Raw genomic sequence first — 23,702 nt, 5'->3', positions numbered from 1 at the left:
TTTCCTCTGGGACAATGTACTTTTTATTTCAGATTGCATAAAGTAAGTACTTTCTAAGAGTACAGCTATGCCAATAGGCAAAACTACATGGGAAGGATTTACCTTGTCTTGCTGTAAATCTTGATGATTGTTTCCTTCTGCTGTCCCAGGCTTGTTAACCTCCAGTGGCCTGTCCCCACCCTTCCCCCGTGACACAGCCTCCAGCAGCTGTTCCATCTTTCTCCTTGTCTGCACCCTCTTGATCTGCAGCTCTCGCTGTTCTGTCTCTGCTCGGCTCCAGCGCTGCCAGGCCAGAAAGCAGCAGCGCAGGAGCCGTCGCTCGTTGTGCTCCACAGCCAGTTGGGTTTTCCTGAATGACAAAACGTTTGTGTTATGGCAGGAGTAAGGCTTCTGCCAAGGCACAAAGCCACATCATTTCCTTTTGTTGCTTAACTCTGAAGGCCCTCTGAAGTTGTACAGAGCTTGTCCAAGGACGAGTGGGAGGGCAGAAAGGATGGCTGCTATTCTGAATTAAGTTTCACTAGTTCACACTTTGCAATTTCCTGTGTCATCTCTGGAATGCAGGATAGTTGCGAAAGAGGTATCGTGTTCCCTGGCCAGCTGCATATGGGGAAGTGACAGTGTCTCACCACTGCAGCCTGCCAGACACCTGCAAGAGCAGTGTTTCTCTGGATGGTAGGAAATTCATCCAACAGCCTCCTTAATCAAAGGCACTGGCTAAAATGATCTCTGCTACACTACTACTGAAACAGCAAATATATTAATCAGGAATAAATTTGGCAACTCATATTCTCTGGAGGCCAGAGCGAGCCAGGGTGAGATTTCTAGGAAAGATACCTACAGAGAGACTGAGGCTTGTTGGAAAGTGCTAAAGCACTTGTTTCTATCTGTCCTCCTTTTCATCTGTGCCACAATGCCTCTGGCAGACTGCAGGCAGTGTAGCAATTTTCTCAAAAAGCTGCTGTTTCCCTCCTGCTGGGTAACTGACAGGCTCCTTTTACAGTCCCTGATCACCACTCTGCCCAAGTACGGATGCAGTAGGAGGAATTCCACAGTAAAGGGTCACTACCTGTTTTGATCTTGGAGATGAACTTCCAATTGCTGTGTCTCCTGCTCTACTTTCTGGGCCCAAGCATAGTTTCTCCAAGCTCGCAGGGCCTTCAGTTGGCATCTCCAGTCAGCAAGGGCTCTGGCTTTTCCCATTTTAATTCTGCGCTCCAGAATGACTTTCAGCCAAGCAGAGAAATGTCGTTGCAAGCACTGCATGGGAGAGTTTCAAAAAACCAATGAGCAAGATACAGTCTGCCACACAAATACTGATCCTCTCCGCCCTTTGCCTATTCTAACTTTCCTTTTTGAGATTCTTTTTAGAATCCTCATTTTCAACAATTACCTTGAGGATAAAGAAAAAAAAGTATTGCAGAGCATGTGCAGGTCTTCTACAAAAAGCAGAAAGGGTCTAAAAAGAGACATCATATCATGGGGATCCATGCTTTGGAATGAAATGCACTTAGTTCACCACGTGTAAAGGAATGAAATGGGTGAGGAACATAGAATTTCTAGAGACATGGAAAATATCCTTAAATCTAGAAAATGTCTAAGATGTTACAGATGAGAACACGTGTGAAGAAGTCCTGCTTTAAAAAAAATTTTTTTTTAACTTAGACAAAAATCAAGTCACATCCTAGAGTGAATTTATGACACCACCTCAGCTCATCCTTGTTCCAGTAGGAAGCCAAACCTTCCCCCTATTGTGTAATTAGACTCGCTGCCTTTGGGAGTAATTTACATTGTACAGAGCAGCAATTTGCTATCTAATCTACCCCATAATTCTCGCCCTGTCACTGCAGACACTGTTCATTTTGATCCTCCAAGTGGGTCAACTCACAGGACTCTGCTGTTCCCTTTTTGTCATAGTGCCTTGTGTTAATTGCATTCCTCTCTCACTTGAAATCTTCAAATGGAGACTTACAAAAAAGTCAATGCATTAGCTGTTTCTTTCTGCTTTAGGAAAGTAATCAAAATGTCACTATTGCTTAGCTCAGCCAAGCTGTGGCTTCTCCCATTACGCCAGTCCTGAATTGTTCTGTGGTTTCATTCAGGTTTATCTTCACAGCTTAGACTGTGCTGGAGAGAGGCTGTGTACTGCTAAACAGCAAGCCAAACTCAAATCCAGCAGATGGGCAGATGGATTGAGCTGTGAGGAGAATCACCATAAAAATGATGGGACTCTTCTGCTGAAAAAACCCCTAGATGTAGACATATAGACATCAACGATGATGACTGCTCTATTAATTGAAAACATTATGTGATGGATAGTATTCATACCTCCACTCAGGAAATTTATTCCCTTTGCTCAGACTGCCCATAGAAAATTATTCAGTACTAAAAGATCACTCTTCAGTTGCAAGTATTTGATACGTGTTTAACCCAGAGCTGACCATGGTACCAGAAAAATGAAGGTAAAAGAAAGAGGTTCCTACTAGGAATTATTAAAGTTTGTTTGCCTCGAAAGAGCTGTTGCAGTAACACAGAATATCCTACTGCACCGAGTGGAAGGGGGTCCCTGAGGAACCTGTTACTGTGGATGTCCTGGCGTGCATCAACTCTCAGAGCTCCAAATTCATCCCAGGCTGCAGCATTTCTCTTTCCTCTCCCTGTTCCTGAAATAGAGTCTGCAAAGCAGTCTTTAAAATGCCTTCCCACACATACAATAAGGGCTTCTCAGGCCTTTTTTCTGCCACTTTCTCCTTTTATTTCCTTCCTTGAGGGAAAACAAATCTCACTCCACTTCCTACTCTGTATATCCCCTTATTTCTTGATTGCAGAAGCCTTTATGGTCTCACTTGTCTTGAGAGCTGTGTCTTTTCCACAATTCTAAGTGAAATGTCCCACTAAGTACACTGGAGGCACAGGCCCACTGGGGTTGGCACCTCAGGATTTCTTGCTCCTAGTCTTATAAGACACTTTTTGCCCTGCTCTCATACATTCCTGGTATCAGAAGGTCTTGGAAAAAGTAAAAACTTCTGCATAACCATGACTTCTTACTTCATTTTCCAAATGGTAGCCAAGGGCAGGGAGCTCAGAGTCTCAGATAAAGAAAGGTGATGCTCACTCTCTGCTTACTGATGTGAATCCTGTGCAGCAGCTCCTGAGTCCTTCTCTGTTTCTCTTCTCCTTGCTCTTCTCTCTTCAGGACCAGGGGTGGTGACACAGTAACAGACACCTCCTGCACTGACAGCTTCTGAGGTTTTTTTTGTATCTTCCCCTCCCTGCAAAGTGAACAAACATAGAGATCTAATATCTGATATACAATCTAATACCTTCTCTTTCTGGCCAATTCCAAGAGAACCACCTCTACAGCTTAGAAAGTTGCTGATTATTTTAACTTGGCCTTCTTAAAAACCACCTCTGTAATGGTTTGGGGTCCCAGAGATTAAACAGTCTGGTGCATTTTCTAAATATAGAAGGCAGAAGAAAATAGTAAATAATTTCAGTAAATATTTCATTTAAGCACTTGTATGAGAAGATTTAGGATCTCAGGGCTGCCTAAGTAAATAAATGGCATTCCTAAAAGTGACATCTCTGTGACAATCCAAGCTCAGCAAAAGAAAAAAATTATGTCTCTGCAGAATCCTCAGCCAAGAATGCTCTTTATCTTTCATAGTAGGGAAAGTATTGCAAGTGCTAGACTTTCAACACAGACTATTTTTTTCTTTTATTTTTTTCTGTGTACTGGCTTTCTGGTGGCATTAGATGCTAACAAGGCTGGATGTAGCCACAGAGCTGATGGAGAGAATGTACAGTGGTGCAAACACACTCCTGCCTTGTGTTTCAGTGCACATACCATAATGGCTGAGGAGAGGATAACACTATATTAGCCCACCTTCCCACTCATGGAAAACTCTGTCACTGATGTTGGTAACAAAAGACTAAAAGGTTTTGGGAGAGTTCAGAGACAATAACAGCTGTTTTGTTTGGGATCACCACTGCTCTTACATTTAACAAAAGGAGCTGATAAGTGCTTTCATATCTCTACACACACACACACCCACACACCCTCTTCCTTACATTCTCCAAACTTTTGCCACAGTGTGCTTCTTCTCAGCCATTTCCTTTCGCAGCTTCACCATTTCCCTCTGGATCTCCTCCTCCTCCTTCTTAGCCTGCAGGGCCTTCCTTCTATCCTCCTCCTGTGCTTGGAGCCTGGCCTCAGACAGAATTGCTTTCTTCAGGGACTCTTTTTGTCTCTGAAGCTCTAAAGCCTTCTGATGCCTCATTCGGTTTTCTTTCACCTGGGAAGGAGGAAATCGGCAAAATCGGAGAGCAAGCACCAAAGGCTGAAGAATTTGAAGCTCCCTGTAGACTGCCAGGCTGGGTCACAATCCACCTTTCACATTAAGAAAGAAACCCTACCCGTAGCTGGCACTGACTGGAGAGATTCTGCTCTTGACCATGTGAGAGAGTGAAATTAAATCAATATTCCTTAATGGGAGCAAATTCAGAACTGACTGCTATGGCAGCTCTTCCTGGAAGTCTTCAGAAAAAGGGAGAAAACCTGAACAGTTTTAGTGAAAGCTGACTGTGCAAGCTACTGCTGAATGGCTAATGTGCACATGGAAATGAAGTAAAGTTTCAGCTGAACTGGGGAAGAGTATCTTTGGGTAGTTGCTTCCAAGTCAGAGATTATTGCAGGCTCTGAGAGAATACTGGGGAGGTATCACTGAGCATTTACTCTAATCCTATAATCCTCCATCTTATTCCTTTTAACTGAGCTGCCTTGCCTGCTCACCTGCTTGTGTCTGAGCTCCATGATTATTCGTGGATCTGCATGTTTTTTTTTTTCCTTGATCTCTTCAAGTCTAAGGTGTTTTGCTATACCACAGTTCACAACTTCACTCTGCAAAAGATGCTGAAGGTATTTCTGGACAGAGGAACTTCCCATTTCACATTCCAGATAGCTGCACAAGTCTGAAATGAGAAATTCAGATTATCTCAGGCTAGTCTGAAATGAATAAACCCTTCTCAGATCACAAAGCCTAATGTAATTAAAGGGATCACTTCCCCAGACTGTGAATGCATTTCTGATGAACGTGGACACACTGACTGCACTCCATTTATCCCCAGTCTTAATCAGTCTCCCACTGAACACGCTAGAGCACTAACAATGTTTCATCCATTTTTTACTGTCCCACCTCTCAGCATCTCAAACGGCTGTATAAACTTGACAGGCCTCAAAAATACAGGTTCACAAAAGAAAAAAAAATTCTCTTTTACAAGGGGAGACACTGAATGTTTATGAGGTGCATTTATGCAGTCATACAGCAAAATGCTGTAAGAGCTGGGGGACAAAAATCATCATCTTTAATCTTGTTTCTACTGAGTCCACTGTCCTGGCCTCAAAACAACTGTTACCTCTCAGTCTGATAAACCATAAGACCTGACCTCCTTCCCCAGCACAGCCTCAGAGACGAAACCAGGACTTGCTTTGCAGTGCTCTCACCATCAAAGTGCTCATACTTCGGAGGGGCTGCAGGAGGCTCTTCCTGAAGGACAGAGTCAACTTCTTCTCCATCACTCAGCTCCAGTTGCAGTTTGGACTTCATCCACTTACTGAGCAGCTCCTGGGCTATCATGAAGAAAGAGACCAATGACTTCACTTGCGTAAAAAAACTATATGGCTAAGTGTAAACTAGCAATAGTCTGGGATAGCTGTACGCTGAGAATGACTGCAAGCTGATCGGCAACAGAAAATGGAATAAAGCTAATAGTTCGGTTCTCATCTTCTTGATCTATAAAAGAACAGGAAGAAAAGGTGCCAAATTTTGTCCCTGTCACATGTGTCACAAATTAATTCTTCTCCTCCTTATTTTTCCTACTATGATTCCATGGGCATTTAGATCACTCGTGATTATTTTACAGCATTTATTGAGGAGATGGAATTCACATGAGATAATTCATAACTCAGATAGTTTTCATATGTTTTACCACTGCACTTGTAGACACTTACATGGTTTCCACATCTACAGCCAAGGCTGTCATATGCTAAATTCAGAAGAACTGCTGTTTGGACAAACATTTGCTTCATGTGTACAGGTTAACCCTTTGCAAGTACCACATGAGCTACTGGAGAGTCTACGAATCTGTCAGGTGGCAAACTGCACCTGGGACTCAGGGTTAAGACTGCAGCTACAGGAATGCACCCATGATGGATGTGGTGCTCCTCAGTGAGCTCAAATGCCTAATGAACAGCTGGGTATGAAGTCCTTCAATGGACTGTTTGCATCTCCAGTCTTCTGTGGAAAAACAAAAGAATTCCTTTTTCAGAGTTCCTTCTCAAAAGCAAGGTCAGCTCACGTGTCTGCTGCCTCAAGAAACCAGCTGACCTTGCTGTATGGGTGGCCAAGCTGTTCCTGAAGCAGGACACAGGGCTGTAAACTGCAAGGCGTCAGGAGCAGCCCCACAAGAAGTGGAGCCATCCTCAGCCGTCCGTGCGATGAGGATGGACAAGGAGCTGGGATCTCGGCAGCCACTCTAGTGGGAGTCATTACACAGTGTAAGGCACACAGTCAACAGACAGGAGCAAACAGCTGCTCCAAATATTTCCCAACACAAAGTGAAGATGCTCCCTGGTATTTCTAAGGCAATAAAGCCTTTTTCAAACTTTCCTAAAAAATGGTGTGTTTTTTGAAGAAAGCATAAATCTAATGTTTGTTGTCCTTCAATCACTTTTATTCTCTTTCATAATCTCTCAGGCCAGCTCAGAACAGGGAAATATATCTGATAACAGAAAAAAGAGCAGAAACAACTTGCCACTTGGGGAAGGGTTACTTTTTTGACTGGGATTTGTGATCTTCTCATAACTGGAAGAAAAGCGTTCTGGCACTTCTCTTATTGACACCTTCCTTTGAAAAGTGGGCTATGTGTAGTTAATACCACTAAGTATTGTAATAATGGATTCCAGATAAAAGAAGTTCAGTTGAGCTAGGAACAGTTCTGAGAGATTGGTAGCTATAAAAAGGAAAACCCTAGCAGAGAAACAAAAATATTAAAGAAACGTGAGGAAAGCAAGGAACCTTTTCACCAAAGGAAAAGACAAGGCTTTTCACCAAAGCCAAGACTAGCTCCTTTGGAGCCTCTGTGCTGTATAATGCATTCAGACAGTGCACTCTAAGTAGGTAAGTGTATTCCATGTTGTCAGTTGAACCCTTGATGATGACAAGTGAAAAAGCTGACTTCCTGTATTGAAGTGGATGCTCTTAAGATGTGTCATCATCCTGTTCTGTAATGCTGACTCGTAAAAGAGCGGTTAACTCAGTTTTTAAAATCCTGTCTCCTATCAGCTTTTTACACTGCAGACATATTCCCAGCACTGATGGGTGATAATTTCCCTCCTCTTTGTTTTTTAAATCTACCACAGCCTTACTTTCAAACTGCAGCAAGCACCTTTGGCTGCAGGCTTTAAAAAGAAATATTTAGTTAACTCATTAGTGAGGAAAATTTTGCATCATTATTTGTAGATGTGAAATTTACATAGAGCATCTCCATTTCCACATCTAGTCTGCTATCAGAAATATGTCAGGTAATTTCACCTGGTTTCCTACAGCCCACTACCTTGGCTTTGACCATACAGTGTGTCTTCAAGGGCAGTTCTTACCCTTTTCTTGACCTGCTATCTCCAGGAGACAGAGAGTTTATCCTTCTTTTAGGTATGTCATTTAAGATCAACCTTGAACTTCAGCAACTGATCCTTCTTATGCCTTTCTCCATTAGATGAAAGACATCTGACTAGTAACTGTTTCTTGTGAACTCAAGCTTTGCAAGAGCCTGTTCAGATCAGAACAACAAAGCTGGATCAAGAACAGTTCATTTCAGGCAGCTTGTGGCAAGCAGAATTTTAGCTCACCTTCCTCATGGGCCTCATGATGATCTTGCAGCCGTTCTGCGGTTTCCAGACTTGTCACAGGACCCCAAGGCCTCTGTGGATACCTTGACTTTTGAAGGGAAAAAGCTTCAGAGAGAGCATACTCAGAGGCTCGGTCCACTCTCTTTAAAGAAAGAAAAACATTTCTAACGATATTAATTTTTACACTTCCTATATCCACATTTCTCCTCCAGAGAGCAAACATCAGTGGGAATGTAACACAAAACAGCATGGCTGTTAAAAGGAATAGATTTCTTTTGAAATGCATTTCTACGACTGCTTGATTGCATAAACTGGACTTAGAAGTCATTAAGCAATAAACACTCATTTGGCAATTAATGCCAAACACAGAGACTGGAGAACACAGAGAGAAAGGAAACACCCAGGAGAGACACTTGCTGAGCTAGTGCCCAGCAACCAGCAACTATGAAATTTTTATCAGCTTTTTGTCATAGCCAGGCTGAGAGACTTCCTGTCCCATATTCATCTCTCTGCAATGTTAATGGTCCTGACATGTGACTGTGTTTTCACAAGTAACACCTGTGCCCCAGACAGTCCATATTTCTGAACTCTGTCTGTGCTGCTGCCAGAGGCCCAGGATGCTGCCTGAGGAAGCAGATGCACACTCCTACCTGCCACAAGAAGCAGGCTGAAAGTGGGAGCATGGATGTGCCCAAGGAAGCAAAACAAAGGGAACCTCACCCTAGAATTCATTTTCTTTGATGTCAGGTGGTTGCAGGTGCAGGACGCGGTGCTTTGGGGTAAATATCTTGTATTACTTGCCAAAAAAACCTGCAGCACTGCTCAACAGCAAGTTTTGTGTGTTGAGTTTTATGCACAGCAACAAGACACCTTACTCTTCATATATGAAGAGCTGGATTGGAAGGGACCTTTACAGGTCATCCAGTCCAGCCTCCCTGCCAAGAGCAGGGACATCTTTGATAACACCAAGTTGGATGGGAGTGTTGCTCTACTTGAGGGCAGGAAGGCTCTGCAGAGGGGTCTGGACAGGCTGGATTGATGGGCTGAGGCCAGTTGCATGAAGTTCAACAAGGTCAAGTGCCAGGTGCTGCATTTGCGTCACAACTCCAGGCATCACTACAGGCTGGGGGAAGAGTGCTGGAAAGCTGCCCGGCAGAAAAAGACTTGGGGATGCTGTTTGACAGCAGCTGAACATGAGCCAGTGTGTGCCCAAGTGGCAAAGAAGGGCAACGACATCCTGGCCTGTGTCAGCAATAGTGTGGCCAGCAGGATCAGGGCAGTGACTATCCCCCTGTACTTGGCACTGGTGAGGCTGCCTTGAGTCCTGTGTCCACTTCTGGGTCCCTAAGTTCAGGAAGGACATCGAGGTGCGTATCCAGAGAAGGGAAAAGCTGCTGAAGGGTTTAGAGGGGCAGGTGAGGGAACTGGCATTGTTTAGTGTGGAGAAATGGAGGCTCAGGGGTGAACTTATCACTCTCTACAAGCACCTGAAAGGAGGATGTAGCCAGGCAGGGGTCAGTCTCTCCTCCCAGGTAACAACAGACCGGGTAACATGGAATAGCTTCAAGTTTTGTCATGGAATATTTAGATTGGGTATGAGGAAAAATCTCTTCACTGAAAGGGAGATCAGGCATTGGAACAGGCTGCCCAGTAAAGGGGCAGAGTCACCATCCCTGGAAGTGTTCAAACAACCTGTGGATGTGGCACCTGTGGACGTGGTTTAGTGGTGAACATGGTGGTGCTGGGTTAATGGCTGGATTCCATGATCTTAGAGGTCTTTCCCAACCTTAACGATTCCGTGATCTTCAACCACCTCAGGTTACTCAGAGCCTCGTCTGTTGACACAACCTGACCCTGAATGTCACTGAGCAAGTTATTCCGCCTTGGCCCACTGTTCCATGCCACCCGATCCAAACCTCGGCAGGGACTAAGACAAACCACAGCGTTCCAACCTCTCGTGTCTCTTCCTGAACCCGAGTTTCACGCTGCCAACTTCGGCGCCGTTCGCTCGAGTGCAGCGCGGACTTCCCACCCGCCGGCAGACCGCCCAGCCCTGGGAAACCTCATCCCTGCTCCTGACCCTGCCGAGCTAACTGCCCGCGATCCCAGGGCAGCGGGATCCCAGGGCAGCGGGATCCCAGAGCAGCGTCCCGCCCCCGGGGCCCCCCGAGCCGCTGAGGGCGAGCGGGCCGCGCTCTCCCCGCCGTGCCCCGTTACCTGCGGGAGGCGCTGCCCCGGGAGAGCCATGGCCGCACCGAGCACGCCCGCCCGCCGCCCGCCCCTCCCGGCCACGGCAACGGAAGGGCGGTGCCTGCCCGCCGGCGCCCGGTGATGACGCCCGGCGCGGGGCCGGGGCGGGAAGGGGTGGCCCGTGTTCGCCGCGGCCCGTGTTCCCGGTGTCCCTCGTTCCCCGCGTCCCTCGTTCCCCGCGTCCCTCGTTCCCCGCGTCCCTCGCCGGCGCCGCGGAGCGAGGATGAGGCTGAAGCTGCTCGGTGCGGGCGGCGGGCGGCTGGGCTCGCTGGCGGGGCTGGGCCGCAGCGGGGCCGGCGCGCTGGCGCTGCCGGGCTGCCTGCTGTACACGCGGAGCGGCGCGGCGCCGCACCTCACCCACGACTCGCTGCGGGAGGTGCGCGGCGTGCCCGGCGTGGCGCAGCTCGCCCTGCCCGCCCTGTGAGTACCGCGCGCGGGCCTGGGGCCCTGCTTCCCCAGCCAGGGAGGTGCAGGGGCGGGGTAGGAAAGGTGAGGGGAAGGGAGTTGGAGGGCTGCGTGATTTTTAGCGTGTTTAGGCCAAACCCATCGTGGTGACTTCACAGTCATCTTCCTGAGGTGGGCAGCAGGGCGGGGGAGGTGATTCTGCCCCTCTGCTCTGCTGGCACCGCACCGAGAGTGCTGCATCCAGCTCTGGAGCCCCCAACATAAGAAAGATGTGGGCCTGTGGGACCAAGTCCTTTGGAAGGCCACAAAGATGCTCAGAGGGCTGCAGCATCTTTCCTATAACAACAGGCAGAGAGATTTGGGGGTGTTTAGCCTGGAGAAGAGCAGGCTCCAGGGAGACCTTTTACCAGCCTTCTGGTACCTAAAGAGGAATTATAAGAAAGATGGTGACAGATTTTTAACGGAGCCTGTTGGGATAAAATAAGAGATAACTGGCTTAAACTGTAAGAGGGTATCTCTTGTAATGAGGGTGGTGAAACACTGGACCAGGTTGCCCAGAGAGGTGGTAGGTACCCCATACCTGAAAACATTTAAGGTAAGGCTGGAGCAGTAGCTAACTCTCAAAACTAGTTAGGTAAATGGCAATTGAAAGTAAAGATTAACAAGATAAAGCTTGTGTGGTTGTTGAATGATCTTGAACACATTAGTGATGCTACCCAAAAAGTCATAGTCTAGCTTTGTGCTCTCCATCAAGTCAGTGGTCACTAGTCAGTGCAGGTAAAAGCTTTACGTTTTTGCCACAGAATTATGAGTGCCTTGGGTTGTGAGCTGTGATTCTTGAGCTCTGTGACTCTGTCATTTCCTTCCATCTGTCCCTGCTTTGCTGCCTGACAGCTGGATGGCAAATACCAGTTCAGCGTCAGACAATGCATAAGTATGGAAACAGAAGCCGTAGTTATGAAATCACCAATCTCTTTAGACAGTTGTCTGCTTAGTTAATGTGTTTCTGTATCTGAATTGCAGGGCAGAAATTCAGGACGTTCTGGAAGAGTATAAAGAAGGAGCTGCAAAATTTATAGGTAAAGTACAAGTGTTTGCTTGTATATGTGAGAGATAAGGCAGGTGGATCCCACTAGAGCATGTTCAGGCAGTACAGGAAGCAGAAAGATGTAGGCTTGCACATTTAGGGATTTTCTCACTCAAAGTGCCACTAGGGAAGACTCAAAATAGTATGTTGTCACTAGTATGGCCAAAAATCCTTCAATCAGGCTACAAAGTGTCTGTAATTTCTATAATTTACAGACAGTTCTTTGTGTATGGAATCTAGCACATTTTGCAAGAAAAAAAATTGAGTTGCCAACACTTGTTTTGTTTGTTTTATTTTTTTAAAAAGCACATATAAATTTGGGACATGCATTTCATTATATAAAAGATATTACGGTTTGGCTTTCTAAAGGTAGTTTGCACCCAAATTTCGATAAACTTTAACTGCTTTGGAGCAGTTTACTCTTTCAAGAGAAACTGAAAAATGTCTTTGTCTGAAACTTCCTGGAGGCTTTACCAATTTCAGTGGCTATCTCTGAAGAGATAGATGTCTGTATGTCACTGAGACATACTGTCTAGCTTTCTGACATTTGAAACCTCCTGTCTGGCAGGGATGATGAGTTTCTCATTTGTGTAGTTGATAATGTTCCCTCACTATCCTGTTCTTTTCTGTGAGGGTGGTGAGGCACTCAGACAAGTTGCCCCATCCCTGGAAATATTCAAGGCCAGGTTGGATGAGCCTTTGAGCAATGTGGTCTAGTGGAAGGTGTCCCTGCCCATGGGTCATGATCTCTAAGGCCCCTTCCAACCCAGACCATTCTGTGATTCTTTGTCCTTCCTTAGAAGTTCTAGGCTTGGGGTTGTTGCTCAGTTTGGATTGTGTCAAATGTCAGGTGTCTCCAGTGTATCAGTTATCAGTTGAGTGGTCAAGTGAGTGAACTGTTGAGTCTGGAAAATTCTAATAGGTGGAGTATTAATCAAGAAGAAACATAAATAAATCCTGAAGCAGCTATGTAGGCTGCAGGACCAAAGGGTATTATTTCATGGTTTGTCCTGCTGCTGCACTCTCCTCCAGGCAGTTGGTAAAACTGAGGAAGAAGTCTGCCTTCTTTGGTGCTGAGAGATAGATGAACAACATTTTCTTTGTCAGAATGGCTGTATTCGTGTGGGGGACAATACCCTGTTCCCTTTTGCAGATCCACGGGCCACATCTTTATGTTAGCTTTGCTTCGGTTCATGAAGCTCTCCTCTGTGTCTGTCTCTGTGTTTTCAGGTATGCCAGATGCTGTGCTCTACTGCTCCCTTCATGACCCAGTCACTCCCTGCCCATCTGGCTACAACACTAACAAGGTACAGTAGCTGTAAAGTCTTGAAAGGGTCCGCTAAAGTTCCCAAAAGAAACCTGCCAGTCCTCCCTCCTTCTGTGTGGGTGTGCTCAGACAGCCACAAGATTAGCAAAATAAATCTTTGCACAAAGAGGATTATCATTTACATGCTCATACCTCAACTAAATAAAGCTGTCCATGTTCTTACTTGGCAGCATGCACCCTGAATGGTTCCTGAGCAGTTAAGGGGCAGTTCAGGTAGAAAGGAGAGCTCTGGCCTACCATGCTGTTGTGGTTAAAATGGCAGTAAAAGAAAGTACCTGTGTTTTGGCATATGTGCTGTACAAGCTTATGGTGATGCCATTGATAAGTAGTACATCTGAACCCTTGTGTGTGTATTTACAGCCTGCTACAGCCCACAAAAGGGAAAGACTTCAGAATTTTTGCAGGAAGGTGGCTCAGCAATCCAAGAGTGCATAGTGTTGCAGACATTTGCCTGTTCCACCCCGCAGGCACACACATTCCCTGTGTAATCCATGCCCTGCCTGCTGCCTGACACAGCTTTGTGCTGGAGCAGCCACTCCTGGAACCTGCTCAGATGCAGTCAGTCCTAAGGCCACATTTGGTGGAAGGTCACTGAGTGACAGAGGTTAACTACTGCCATACAGCTATCAGTGTGTATTCCTTGCTGCTGAGTCCTGTCTGTCTGCAGGGAAGGAATTACCTGAAGCTTGTCCCACCACTGTGCAGCTTTGAGGTCATAGCAGCAATCTGAACCTGGGTGTTGGAAGTTTGATTCAGACTCCTTTGGATTTTTTAAATAAGCTGGTGAAGGTATTTGTCACCTTGTTGTAAGGCCTTCTGCAGCTGGATCTGTGCTGACAAATACTTACGAAAGCTTTTTGAAAGCAATGGGACAGAAAGCTCTGTGCCAGAAAGTCTAGCATGGGCTGGATTTAAATAATCAGAGGATAATGCTCATCTCTCTAAGCTGCATGGCTATTTTATTTATTAAAGCAGCTTTTTTCCTCTGGAGAGCAGAATGAAGGTAACTGGATGTGATTACACTCTGCCCTTTGGCTCAGACAGCTCTAACTTTCCTCTGTCTGCCTTCACCACCTGTTCCCTGATGCTCTCTCAATAAGAGGCAGCAGGTACTGTCTGAACAACATGCTGCTGCAGGGCAACCTACAGCTGCTGTGCTTCAGTTATTCTGCAGATACAAATTTTGGATCTCCTCTCTTTGGAGTTGCTCTTTTTTTTAGTTGGAAACTTGCAAAAGATGTTATTACTTTGGAGACTTCTGTTTTTATTCAAATTTGGTGAAATTGGCTGATAAGGCCAGAAGTAATCAGGAGAGATGGATGGATGGACGGACGGACAGACAGACAGATGGACCACAGGCACACGGTATACTTGTGCAATCCTTCTGGGTCTTTGTGGGGACCAGACCAAAGAAAAAATTGTTCTGCTTATATTTTTTGCATCGGCTGATGAAATTCAATTTGCAAATTAGTATGCATGAGAACTGCACTGCTTAATCTGTCTGTCTGGCATAGGCTAGGTGAATGTATTTAAACCCTCAGGCCCCAAAAAGTGCCCATGAGACTCCAAGCTATATGCTGTTTCTGATGGCTGAAAACCCTTTCTCATTTAAAAAAGCATGAACAGAATTGCAGATGAAATGGGCTGACTTCCAAAGGGCTCAAGCCATGTACTTAATGTACTTGAATACTCCTTTAAAATTTTGGAGCATCAGTGTCACAAGCCTAGCAATGATACAACAAAAGCAATGGCTGAGCTGCGCTCACAGGCTAATTAGAGATTCTGCAAAATAGGCTAAAATGTGAACATTTTGTGAATGTGAATGTTTAGTGAATTGAATGGTGACATCTGCTAGCCTGGAGGTGTTCAGGTAAGATAAAACCTATCTGTCCATGTGCTTTTGTCTTGCTTTAAATTCTTTTGAGGGTATCACGGATGGAAGATGGGGTCCCATGTGTGCTGGCAGGATGGGAAGCATGTGAAGAGACAGGGAGGACTGTGTGTGAAATCCTAATGAGCACTTGCCATTTCTTACACTGGCTCGGTTTGGGTATTTTACTGCCTTCTAGACTTGCTGGATTTGGGACCTAAAATAACTTGGGATTCTAAGATTGAATGCTAAACAAGCTTTTGTATTCTTCCCAGTCTGTATGGTTTACATATACATGTACATTCACATGTGTGGCAAGAGTTAACTGCTCAGAAGAGGAAATAGTTTCTTGGGTTTGCATTTTGTACAGGAAACTGGCGAGCTGTATTTGCCATTGCAGCCTTTGCTGCTTTTTATAAGCCTTTGCTTACTTTTGTGGCAACATAAGTTTGGTTGGAATTCAAGCTTTTTTTTCTTCCCCAATTCTGCCACTAAATTGTGTGTGATGAGAGGCCAGCTGCTCTCTCTCACATTTTCTAACATGGAGAAGTCAGTGTTGAGTGGGATGGTTTCACCATAGTATCTTAGAAATTCCAGTTCAGTCATTTAGCTCCTTTCACTCATTGTGCCAAGTGCAGCTGATTATCTGAGCCATGCCCCAGGACAACTTATCTAATGAGATATCATTCCAGTATCTGGTGTTTCACCAGACCAATTCCTTCTCTCTTTTCACCCTTAAGATCTGCTATCCCTTGCAACTGATGTTCATCCCTGTTCTTCTTACACAGACGGTCTCCCTGTGGGGAAGCTCAGGGCGCATGGAAGTGACAGCTTCCAAGTTCATGGACATCCAGCGGGCCATCCAGCCAGACTGGTTCCAGTGCATCTCTGATGGAGACACCATTTCTGGGGAAGCTGGTAGAAAAAGAGCCAAGAAGTCTGTGGATAGGTCACTTTCCTTCTTGGATATATGCCTTCAGCTGCAAGAAAAATCACCGGTAAGGTCCCCAAAGTACTGAGGCACCAGCACTGCAACTGTGTTTTGGTCTGTGCTGCGTGCTGGACCAGCCCCAGGATGTGATTTAGTAGGAAATGAGGTCACATGTGTGTATCAGAGAATGCCCAGCTTACAGTCCAGAGTGAGGTATAACCAGTAACACAGTGAGTTTTCCTTCCTTCCTCTAGTAAATTGTCTTCTGCACCAGGGTTACCCCTCATCTCTATCAGCTGAGAAGAACTACTTTTTTGGTTTTTTCTTTCTGCTTTTGGACTGTGATGCATTTCTTTCACTTGCTGTATTATTAGATGCATGGGCAAAGTGGAATCTTCTTACTCAGATTGAGAAAACCCATCTTTCTGCTCTGAAGTCCCCTTGGCTCCAAGTGAAGGAGGATTTGATAGAGTTAGTGCTATTCTTTATTTCTTCCAGCAGCTTTGAAACTTCCTTTTGGTGAAAGGAGATATACTATCTGAGTCTGCACTGCAAGGGAAAACAGGTGACAGGAGTTGATATTTGTATCTCCTGAAAGGGAGTTCCTTGTGAGATCTGGTGTCTGACAGCCAGGATAATGGCCCCTGCTTTGTATTTTGCACTAACACATCTATTGCTGAGACTGCATCCATAAAAAGCCATGTACAAAGATGGTGTGTGGTTATTGCCTTCTGTAGGGAGGTGGGAAGAGTGGCATCAAAATTCTCAGTGAGTCAGTGTCAAGGCAAGGAGCAGAATCTTGTCTCTACTAGTCTCCTTTCTTACACATGAACTTCACAGTGTTGTGTGGAGAGTAGTCTTAAATGAGATGAAATCCTGTGGTTCTGGCAAGTTCCTGGGAATGTGGGGCTTAAGTAGCAGGCATCTGAAGTCTGGGCTGTGAGATGTCTCTCATGTCTTTGGCAGAGCATGCTCTAATACTTGTAGCTTTCTCCTGGGACAGGAACTACAAGGAAGTGTAATGTTTGGGGCAATTGAAGGTGGAGATATCTTGGAAGAGAGACTCAGATCAGCCAGGGAGACTGCCAAGCGGCCTGTGGGTGGTTTTCTGCTAGATGGCTTCCAGGGAAGTGCCATGGCCAAGGAAACCAAGTTGAAACTGATAGCTTCTGTCACAGCGGAGCTGCCAGAGGATAAACCAAGGTAAGTTGTGTGGGCAACATCCCAAGAAATCCATCTGTCCTATTACGAGCAGCATTGACAGGCTGCTGTGCAGTTTCCCTGTAGGAAATAATCGCTGTATTGCACAGCTCTGTGTGTGCCAGGCTGCATAAATTTTACCACTGTCAGGCTGCAGTCTTCATCACTTGTTTCAGTTTTTAGCTGCAACTGGCACCAGGCTTTGCTCATGCTGTGGGTTTGAGTGTTCTCCACATTTGTCATCCTTACATTTTTAGGAAGAGTTACAGGTAGGATACTTCAGAGTTACTTGCATTTGATCTTGGAGGCCGTGATTTACTTGAAGTTCAGCTCAAACAAGAATGTTATGACCTAGATATTTTGCAGGGACTTCTCAGTAAAACTGTCATGTTTCTAGCTTCTGTGGTCTGAACTGGAGGATGGCAGAGAGGGGTGCTGGCAGAGCTAGCCAGTGCTTGCTACACGATCTTGGTAGTCAGCTCTGTCCTCATACCTGAGGCACTGAGCCTGTGCACTGCCTGGGGTGGTGCAGCCTGACCCAGAACAGTGGTATTCTCTTCTTGGACTGTGTGGGGCTTACTGCATATCTGAGTTGTTAGTGTGCCCATCAGACCCATGCCAGGGAGTGGACAGGAGTGGCAGCTTTCTTGATCCTTATAACTGACTAACAGTAACTAAAGACTTGTTGAAAACGTGTGCTAATATTTGCTAGTGGTTCAGAAGTGTAGCGGTATCTTAATTGGGTTGAGCTTGCTGGATTGCTATTACCAGAGCAACTGCTACAGAAATAATATGGTTGCTTTTTTCATGGTTTCCTGAAGAGAATGACAGAGGCCCCACTGTGTTCCTGCTTCCCTCTGCTAGCAGAGCATTGCTCTGACCTAATGGTGTTTAAAAGGAAATTAAATGCAAAAGCACTGTGCCTGGTGTTCCAGCTTGTTCTTGCTTAGTGGTGCCTGGGGTTTGAATTTTCCTGACAATTAGAAGGCTTGCTGTGTCGTTGCCATCCTGTCTGGTTGAGCTACTTAAAAGATCCCCTGGGAGCATTAGAGTCCAATCTGCTCATCTAACCTCAGTGGCTACCAGTGCATCTGCCTCATCTATCAAATTGTTTGCTTGTCTTGTTAAGACAACTGTTTCTGACCTCTTGATAGGAAGAGAGCTGGTTAGCCCCAGGGGCTCTTGGAAGTACCTCAAGTGAATTTCAGGCAGTCCTTGCTCCTGAATCACCCTTGCCATTCTGGCTGGAGAAGTTGTTTTTCAGCCCTGTTCTACCGCAATGTGAAATTCTCTGGAAGACAAGCACTTTCTGTGCTTCACTCAAGAAGTGGCTGCTTTTTGTGTGATGGTAAAATGATCTTATGAATGTACTCTTTATAAAGAGTCCTTTCATGTATCTAAAGGTGCTGAAGTCTCTTGATAAAATTTGTTTTCCTTTCCAATAGCATAGGAACCCTTGCAAGAACAAATGTTTGTCCTTACCTGTGCAGAGATGAGTTTCAACAAAGCTTTGATCATATATATATAGAGCTACTGTTTTGACTTTTGCATATCATTTTCTCCCTGTCACGGGAGCCTGAAACATAAAACACTCATGCTGTAAACTTCTCCTATCCTTATTCTGTGCTCATCAATTTAATTGGAGTACTTAGAAAAGTGACTAAAAATGGCACCTTGTGACTTCATTTATCAGCCCCTGTGTGTTTTCCTAATTATCTGTTTAGCTCATTGCCCTACATTAACTTCTACTGCTTTCAGCCCAGCTATGCACCTGCAGGAGAGCAGGCACTGCTCTACTCTCTTACACTTCACCCACCCTTGGTGAAGCTGCCAACTAAATTTGGCTGCCATCAGGATCTCTATTACCATTGATGGCAATCCAGCCAGGCTGTTCCTGGCTCCTAATGCTGTGTCTCAGGAGATGTTACAGCCCACGTTTTTGGGTAAATCATTTGAGCAAGTAGAGTGTAAAGAGAAGGGAAGACTAAAGCAAGGAAGTTTTCTCTTTCTAATGATGTTTCTCATTAGTGCATTCTCCCTCGGGCAGTTTTCCAAGTGCAATATGACGTGTCTGTCACCTGAAGGACTTGTATCTTTGACAGCCATCTACTGCTGTCTCTGTTGAGACTCTTTTTAGACTTGTCTTCTAAACAGCTGACAAGCAAAAGGGTCCATGTGTCTGGGAATTGGTAGTTCACTGGGGCACAAATGTGATTAAGGAAAATATCTGTTCTATGGCACAGATGTTTTGAATCTAGTTGTATTTATGTGCATGCGAAAGAAATCACATACAAATCACTTCAAACACAATGAACAGAATGGGGTTTTTCTGCAGAAAATGAGGGATTATTGCTGTCTTCCAAATGGAAAAAAGTGAAATCCAGCTATGTAGTGGATAGGTTGGAGGTGGGGAAATGGAAGCACGTGGAATTCTGAGTGATGACTGTTGTGCCCCCTGACCTTCTGATTAGCAGTTCCAGAGATAAGCTACACATGCTGCACATGACCTGGAGGTCTTTTCCTTCAGGTACCTGCTTGCTTCTCCTCAGAGTATTGTAGATTTGTCTTCTTGTGTGTCTCCTGCAGAATCATTCATGGTGTAGGCAGACCAGATGAGGTGCTTGAGTGCATTGAAAGGGGAGTGGACATTTTTGAGAGCTTCTTTCCCTTCCAAGTGACTGAGAGAGGGTGTGCCTTGGTTTTCAGTTATGACTTCCATCCAGACCCTGAAGCAACAGGTAGGATTTTTGATGGTACTTACAGATTTTGCATTTTACATTGTGGCAAGCATAATTCATACTTGGGAGCAATCTGTATTTGAGGGCTTTGTTCCTGAAATAAGTGCAGTGACCACTGGAAAAACTGGGATTCCACTACCAAGTGTTCTTTTTAAGGTGGAGTACTTTGGTGTGAAATCTGTTGAGTAAAACTTGAGGCCTCTGAATGTCTCATTAGCCAAAATATGATGACTAAATATTTCTGAAACACCTCCTGAACAGAGGGGTTTTAATTTGACACCATTGGCAAATTTTCTGTTACCATTAGCAGTGAAGGCTGGACCTATTAAGCGATCTGTAGAATTAACTGAATATGTGTCTGTTGTAATAATATATTTTGAAGTTATTTTTTCTAGCTGTCAGAAGTTTCCAGTTTATTTGGGCAGTTTTTCTCTCTGTCCTTGCATTCATGGGTTTGTATCAAAACCAAAATGCTCTGTTCATAACTCATTACACTGTGAGATGGAAATGTGTATCACTCATTAAAGCACCTAGCAAATGTGTTTCAAGCAGCTGTTTTGTTTTGGCCTATTAAGTATTTTTAATACAGGGAAACATTTTACATTTTTACTCTTGGGTAGAACCTGGTGGCTTTTCATGCCTGGATAATTCAGAGCCAGCTGAATAGAACAGAACATCTTGTTTCTTTGTGCTTGCTGCTTTATTTTTAACCCTTCTCTTTGTTTGTTGTTGTTTATCTTGTCTCACTTTATTCTTAAATTATAAGGGTCTGGGTAATGGCAGTAGTTTTGGCCTGTGTCTGTTTTAAACACAATAGGCATGGATTATGCAAACAGTAATATGGTATTTCCAGATACATCTCCTTCTCCTTAAGAGCAAACTTAAAAATGCAAACCTGCAAAATTATGAGATGGTTCTTTATTTTTCAGATAGCTGCTGAAAAGGCAGATGTGGAACCTCCCTCTTCTGAATTAGTGCTACCAGCCTCTTTTGATTCCAGGGTTTTTTTTTAAAAAAAAACAAGAGGCATCTAAATCCCTGAGTCTGATCACAGTATGGGAAGTAGAATGATTGAATGCAGATGAGTTGCCTGTCGACTCTAACAAAGTCTCAATAAAATCCATTTGTTCAGGTGATTGCATTCTATTCAGCATGCAGTTCAGACAAAATACTTTTGATGTTTTATAAAGAATTCAGCTCAATAGAGCAGCAAAAAGTTATACTGTTGTTTCAGCTCTAACTTTTGATTAGTTTCAGTTGATTAGTTTTCACTTGTCTCTTGCTGTTTTAATCATCTAAAAGTGTATTTGTGTTAACTAACTTAAGGCAATTAAAGTAAAATGCCTGGTTTCTAGAAGAAAGAGGTGGAAACTTGCAGCAGGAGTTTTCATTTGGCAAGAGACTAGCAGAAATATCTACTCCAAGGTTGCTACCCTTGCTCTGCCCTTTCTCTCTGTTCTAAGGGTGTTGTCTTTTTAATTTAAGCAGTTTTAACACAAAATTGGGCCCAGGACCTGGAGAAGAATGGTGCTCAAGAAGACCAGGATGAAGTCTCTGAAGCTGACCCAGAAATGACACCATTTGAGATATTTCTGAAAGACAAAAAGTATGTGAGTTAGTGAGGAGGGTACCTGCAGCTGTATCACTAAATATGATGCTTTTCTCCTTTGTATTTATTTGCAGCTGGTCAGCAGCTGGATGAGAGACTTTGTAAAACATGAAGCTGTTGAAGAGAGTACTTTGGACATTGAGTGGAGAGTGTTGGACAAGCATTCTGGCTTGTTATCAGGCAACAGCCTATCTCTGAAAGCACTGTCTTTTGCTTGATCTAGAACCAGGGGTTTTCTGATCATTTATCCAGCAAACATTTTGTGGTCATAATTATGTCTCAGCTGAAAGACCGTAGGTTCACAAGGGTGGTCTTGGAATCACTTTGGTCTTCCACATCTAACTTGGGTCATCTTGAGATACTAGATTGTATTTAAGCTATGGAGACCCTCTGCTGTCTGACTCAGTTTGGGCAGCTGCAGATCAGTTCTGCCATTTCTGGATACTTCACAAAAACTTTGGCCATTGTTACCACTTGTCCTTCCTTCTCTTTGCCACAGGTACTTCCAGACTGTCTGAGTAGACAGTTGTGTTGCTTTATTCTCTCCACTTTGTGAAATGGTGCATCTCACGGAAGAGGGGAATACTGTTTTGTGAATAGTGGGATTAGTTAATCTGTGGTTTTGGTGGCTTTCTCCTTCATAAACTATGTGATAGCTGTCTTGCACTGCTGCTTTTCTGCCAGGGAAGGCACAGATAAGGCCTCTCTCTGCTGTTAGCTGTGATGTAGTCAGAGTTATTCTGACTTAAATGTGTGGCCTTTTGGCTCTGAAGTGAGTTCTGGCATGAGGAGACCTGGGTCTTTCAGCAGCCATGGTTCCACACCATGGCAGGGTATGGGAACTGCATGATCTTTAAGGTCCCTTCCAACCCAAACCGTCTCTGATATTTGAAGTCCTTTGTGCCAGTGGTGCTGGTCTGAGTTGTCACCAAATCTGAATTAAGGACCTCAGGGCTTCAATGCTCAGGTCCCAGTAAAAGGCCAGGTGGTAACTAGGTACTGTTTGTTGCTTGAATGTGTCTTACCTCTGATGTTACCCAACATTGCTTCTTCCTTAGATACCACGATGATTTTGGTCCTTTGCTGGAAGGATGCAGCTGTTACTGCTGTCAGAGGCACACTCGTGCCTACGTCCATCACCTCCTGGTGACCAATGAACTGTTGGCCGGTGTCCTGCTCATGATGCACAACTTCCAGCACTACTTTGGTTTCTTCAGTGCCATTCAGGATGCCTTAAGGGACAGTAAACTGGACCAACTCAAGAAGCTTGTCTTCAGGCAGGCGCTGCAAGGCCCAGCAAATGCGACGCTGAGCCAATGACTTCAGAGAGGACAGAGGAGGTTGCAGGCTGCATCCTCCTCCAGTGGCACGGTATCACCTGGACCTGTCAGTAGGAAAATGCCTTTTTTCCTTCCTGGAGGGACCTGAAGGAGATGCTTGAAGAAGATCTCACTTCCTGGTGGGGAGGGACGTTTTTCAAATATCTCTTTTGGTTAGCTGGCTCGGTGTATTCTTGGTGGATGGAAGAGCCTGGACAGTTCACCAGTAAGACCAGTATGGATAACTTTGTTTTCAGGTACTCGCTGTTGGTTTCCCATGTGCAAGGACAGAGTTACTGAACTTGTGACTGAGGATAAAGCAGGGCATATACTTAAAATTAATCCAGCTGCCTGGAGGCTCAGCAGCTGTTTGGGACTCTTGTTCCATACCTGACAGTAATGAGTTTTCTAGAAAAACCTAGTGGTGTCTTAGTGTCTCATCACGTATCTCCTTGGTCAGAAAACTCACCTCAGTCTAACCCGCTGACCTTGTAGCCATTGCCAGCATCTGTGTCCTTGGAAAGAACTAAGTGGAAGTGCTGCTGTGTCCGGTGGCACAAGGGACTATGTGTTTACTCCTCTCTCAGGCCACCTGCAGTGCAGGATGTTCTTTGGCCTGGAAGAAGCCCTCCACCTCGGCCTGGCCTTGAACACCGCTGCCTCAGGAGTCCCATTCAGTGACATTAGAGCCAGAGAGAAAAGAAAGTGTTTAATCCATGTCCTGCTGTAGAGATTTTTTTAAACTCTCTGTGCCTTTTCCAGATTTCACTCCCGTGTTAGCACATGGGTGACAATGTCTGTACTGTTCTTTCCAGCCACCGTAGCGCTGGTCACAGAGCAGACTACACAACTGTCCCTGTGAGGTGGAGCTGTGGAAGGGATGTGTCATAGGAAAGGGCCTTTAGAAAACATTATTTTGTCTCCTTTTTTTTAAAATATGACTGAGTTATGTCACATTCCTGTTACTCAGTTGGGGTTTTTTACTGGCCCTTACTGTGGAATCATGGATTTAATAATTTTATATTACAAAGCAACAATAAAAGAAATTTATTATTTGTTA

General features: G+C 44.8%; 2 protein-coding genes across 7 annotated transcripts in view; one reads left to right on the top strand and one right to left on the bottom strand.

Annotated features, from left to right (window-relative positions):
* CCDC191 (coiled-coil domain containing 191) overlaps nucleotides 1-10,316 on the bottom strand; it is a 22,099-nt gene extending 11,783 nt beyond the window's left edge. The window contains exons 1-8 of one of the 4 annotated variants that reach the window (XM_039559019.1): nucleotides 10,124-10,316; nucleotides 7,907-8,048; nucleotides 5,504-5,629; nucleotides 4,793-4,971; nucleotides 4,072-4,295; nucleotides 3,116-3,272; nucleotides 1,070-1,260; nucleotides 103-349 (exon numbers count right to left, since the gene is read on the bottom strand). In XM_039559019.1, coding sequence (XP_039414953.1) covers nucleotides 103-349; nucleotides 1,070-1,260; nucleotides 3,116-3,272; nucleotides 4,072-4,295; nucleotides 4,793-4,971; nucleotides 5,504-5,629; nucleotides 7,907-8,048; nucleotides 10,124-10,153 — 1,296 coding nt within the window. In that variant the 5' untranslated portion in view covers nucleotides 10,154-10,316. Of the gene's footprint in view, nucleotides 1-102; nucleotides 350-1,069; nucleotides 1,261-3,115; nucleotides 3,273-4,071; nucleotides 4,296-4,792; nucleotides 4,972-5,503; nucleotides 5,630-7,906; nucleotides 8,669-10,123 lie in introns of those variants that run through there. The other 3 variants (XM_039559010.1, XM_010395995.4, XM_039559014.1) reach the window with 3 other exon arrangements.
* QTRT2 (queuine tRNA-ribosyltransferase accessory subunit 2) lies at nucleotides 10,307-23,702 on the top strand. 3 transcript variants are annotated; one of them, XM_039559030.1, is made up of 8 exons: nucleotides 10,307-10,576; nucleotides 11,585-11,640; nucleotides 12,879-12,955; nucleotides 15,634-15,843; nucleotides 16,780-16,979; nucleotides 19,563-19,714; nucleotides 21,200-21,320; nucleotides 22,382-23,702. In XM_039559030.1, the coding sequence occupies exons 1-8, from the start codon at nucleotides 10,380-10,382 to the stop codon at nucleotides 22,641-22,643; spliced, it is 1,275 nt and encodes a 424-aa protein (XP_039414964.1). In that variant the 5' UTR covers nucleotides 10,307-10,379; the 3' UTR covers nucleotides 22,644-23,702. The 3 variants fall into 3 exon arrangements, with proteins under 3 accessions (XP_039414964.1, XP_039414973.1, XP_039414983.1); XM_039559039.1 differs by having other exon boundaries at nucleotides 10,309-10,576; nucleotides 21,203-21,320; XM_039559049.1 differs by lacking the exon at nucleotides 10,307-10,576 and adding an exon at nucleotides 10,627-10,645.

Source organism: Corvus cornix, chromosome 1 (assembly GCF_000738735.6).
Source record: "Corvus cornix cornix isolate S_Up_H32 chromosome 1, ASM73873v5, whole genome shotgun sequence".
Classification (NCBI taxonomy): Eukaryota; Metazoa; Chordata; class Aves; order Passeriformes; family Corvidae; genus Corvus; species Corvus cornix.
Note: the sequence above shows the minus strand (reverse complement) of the source record. Positions and strands in the feature narration are given on the sequence as shown.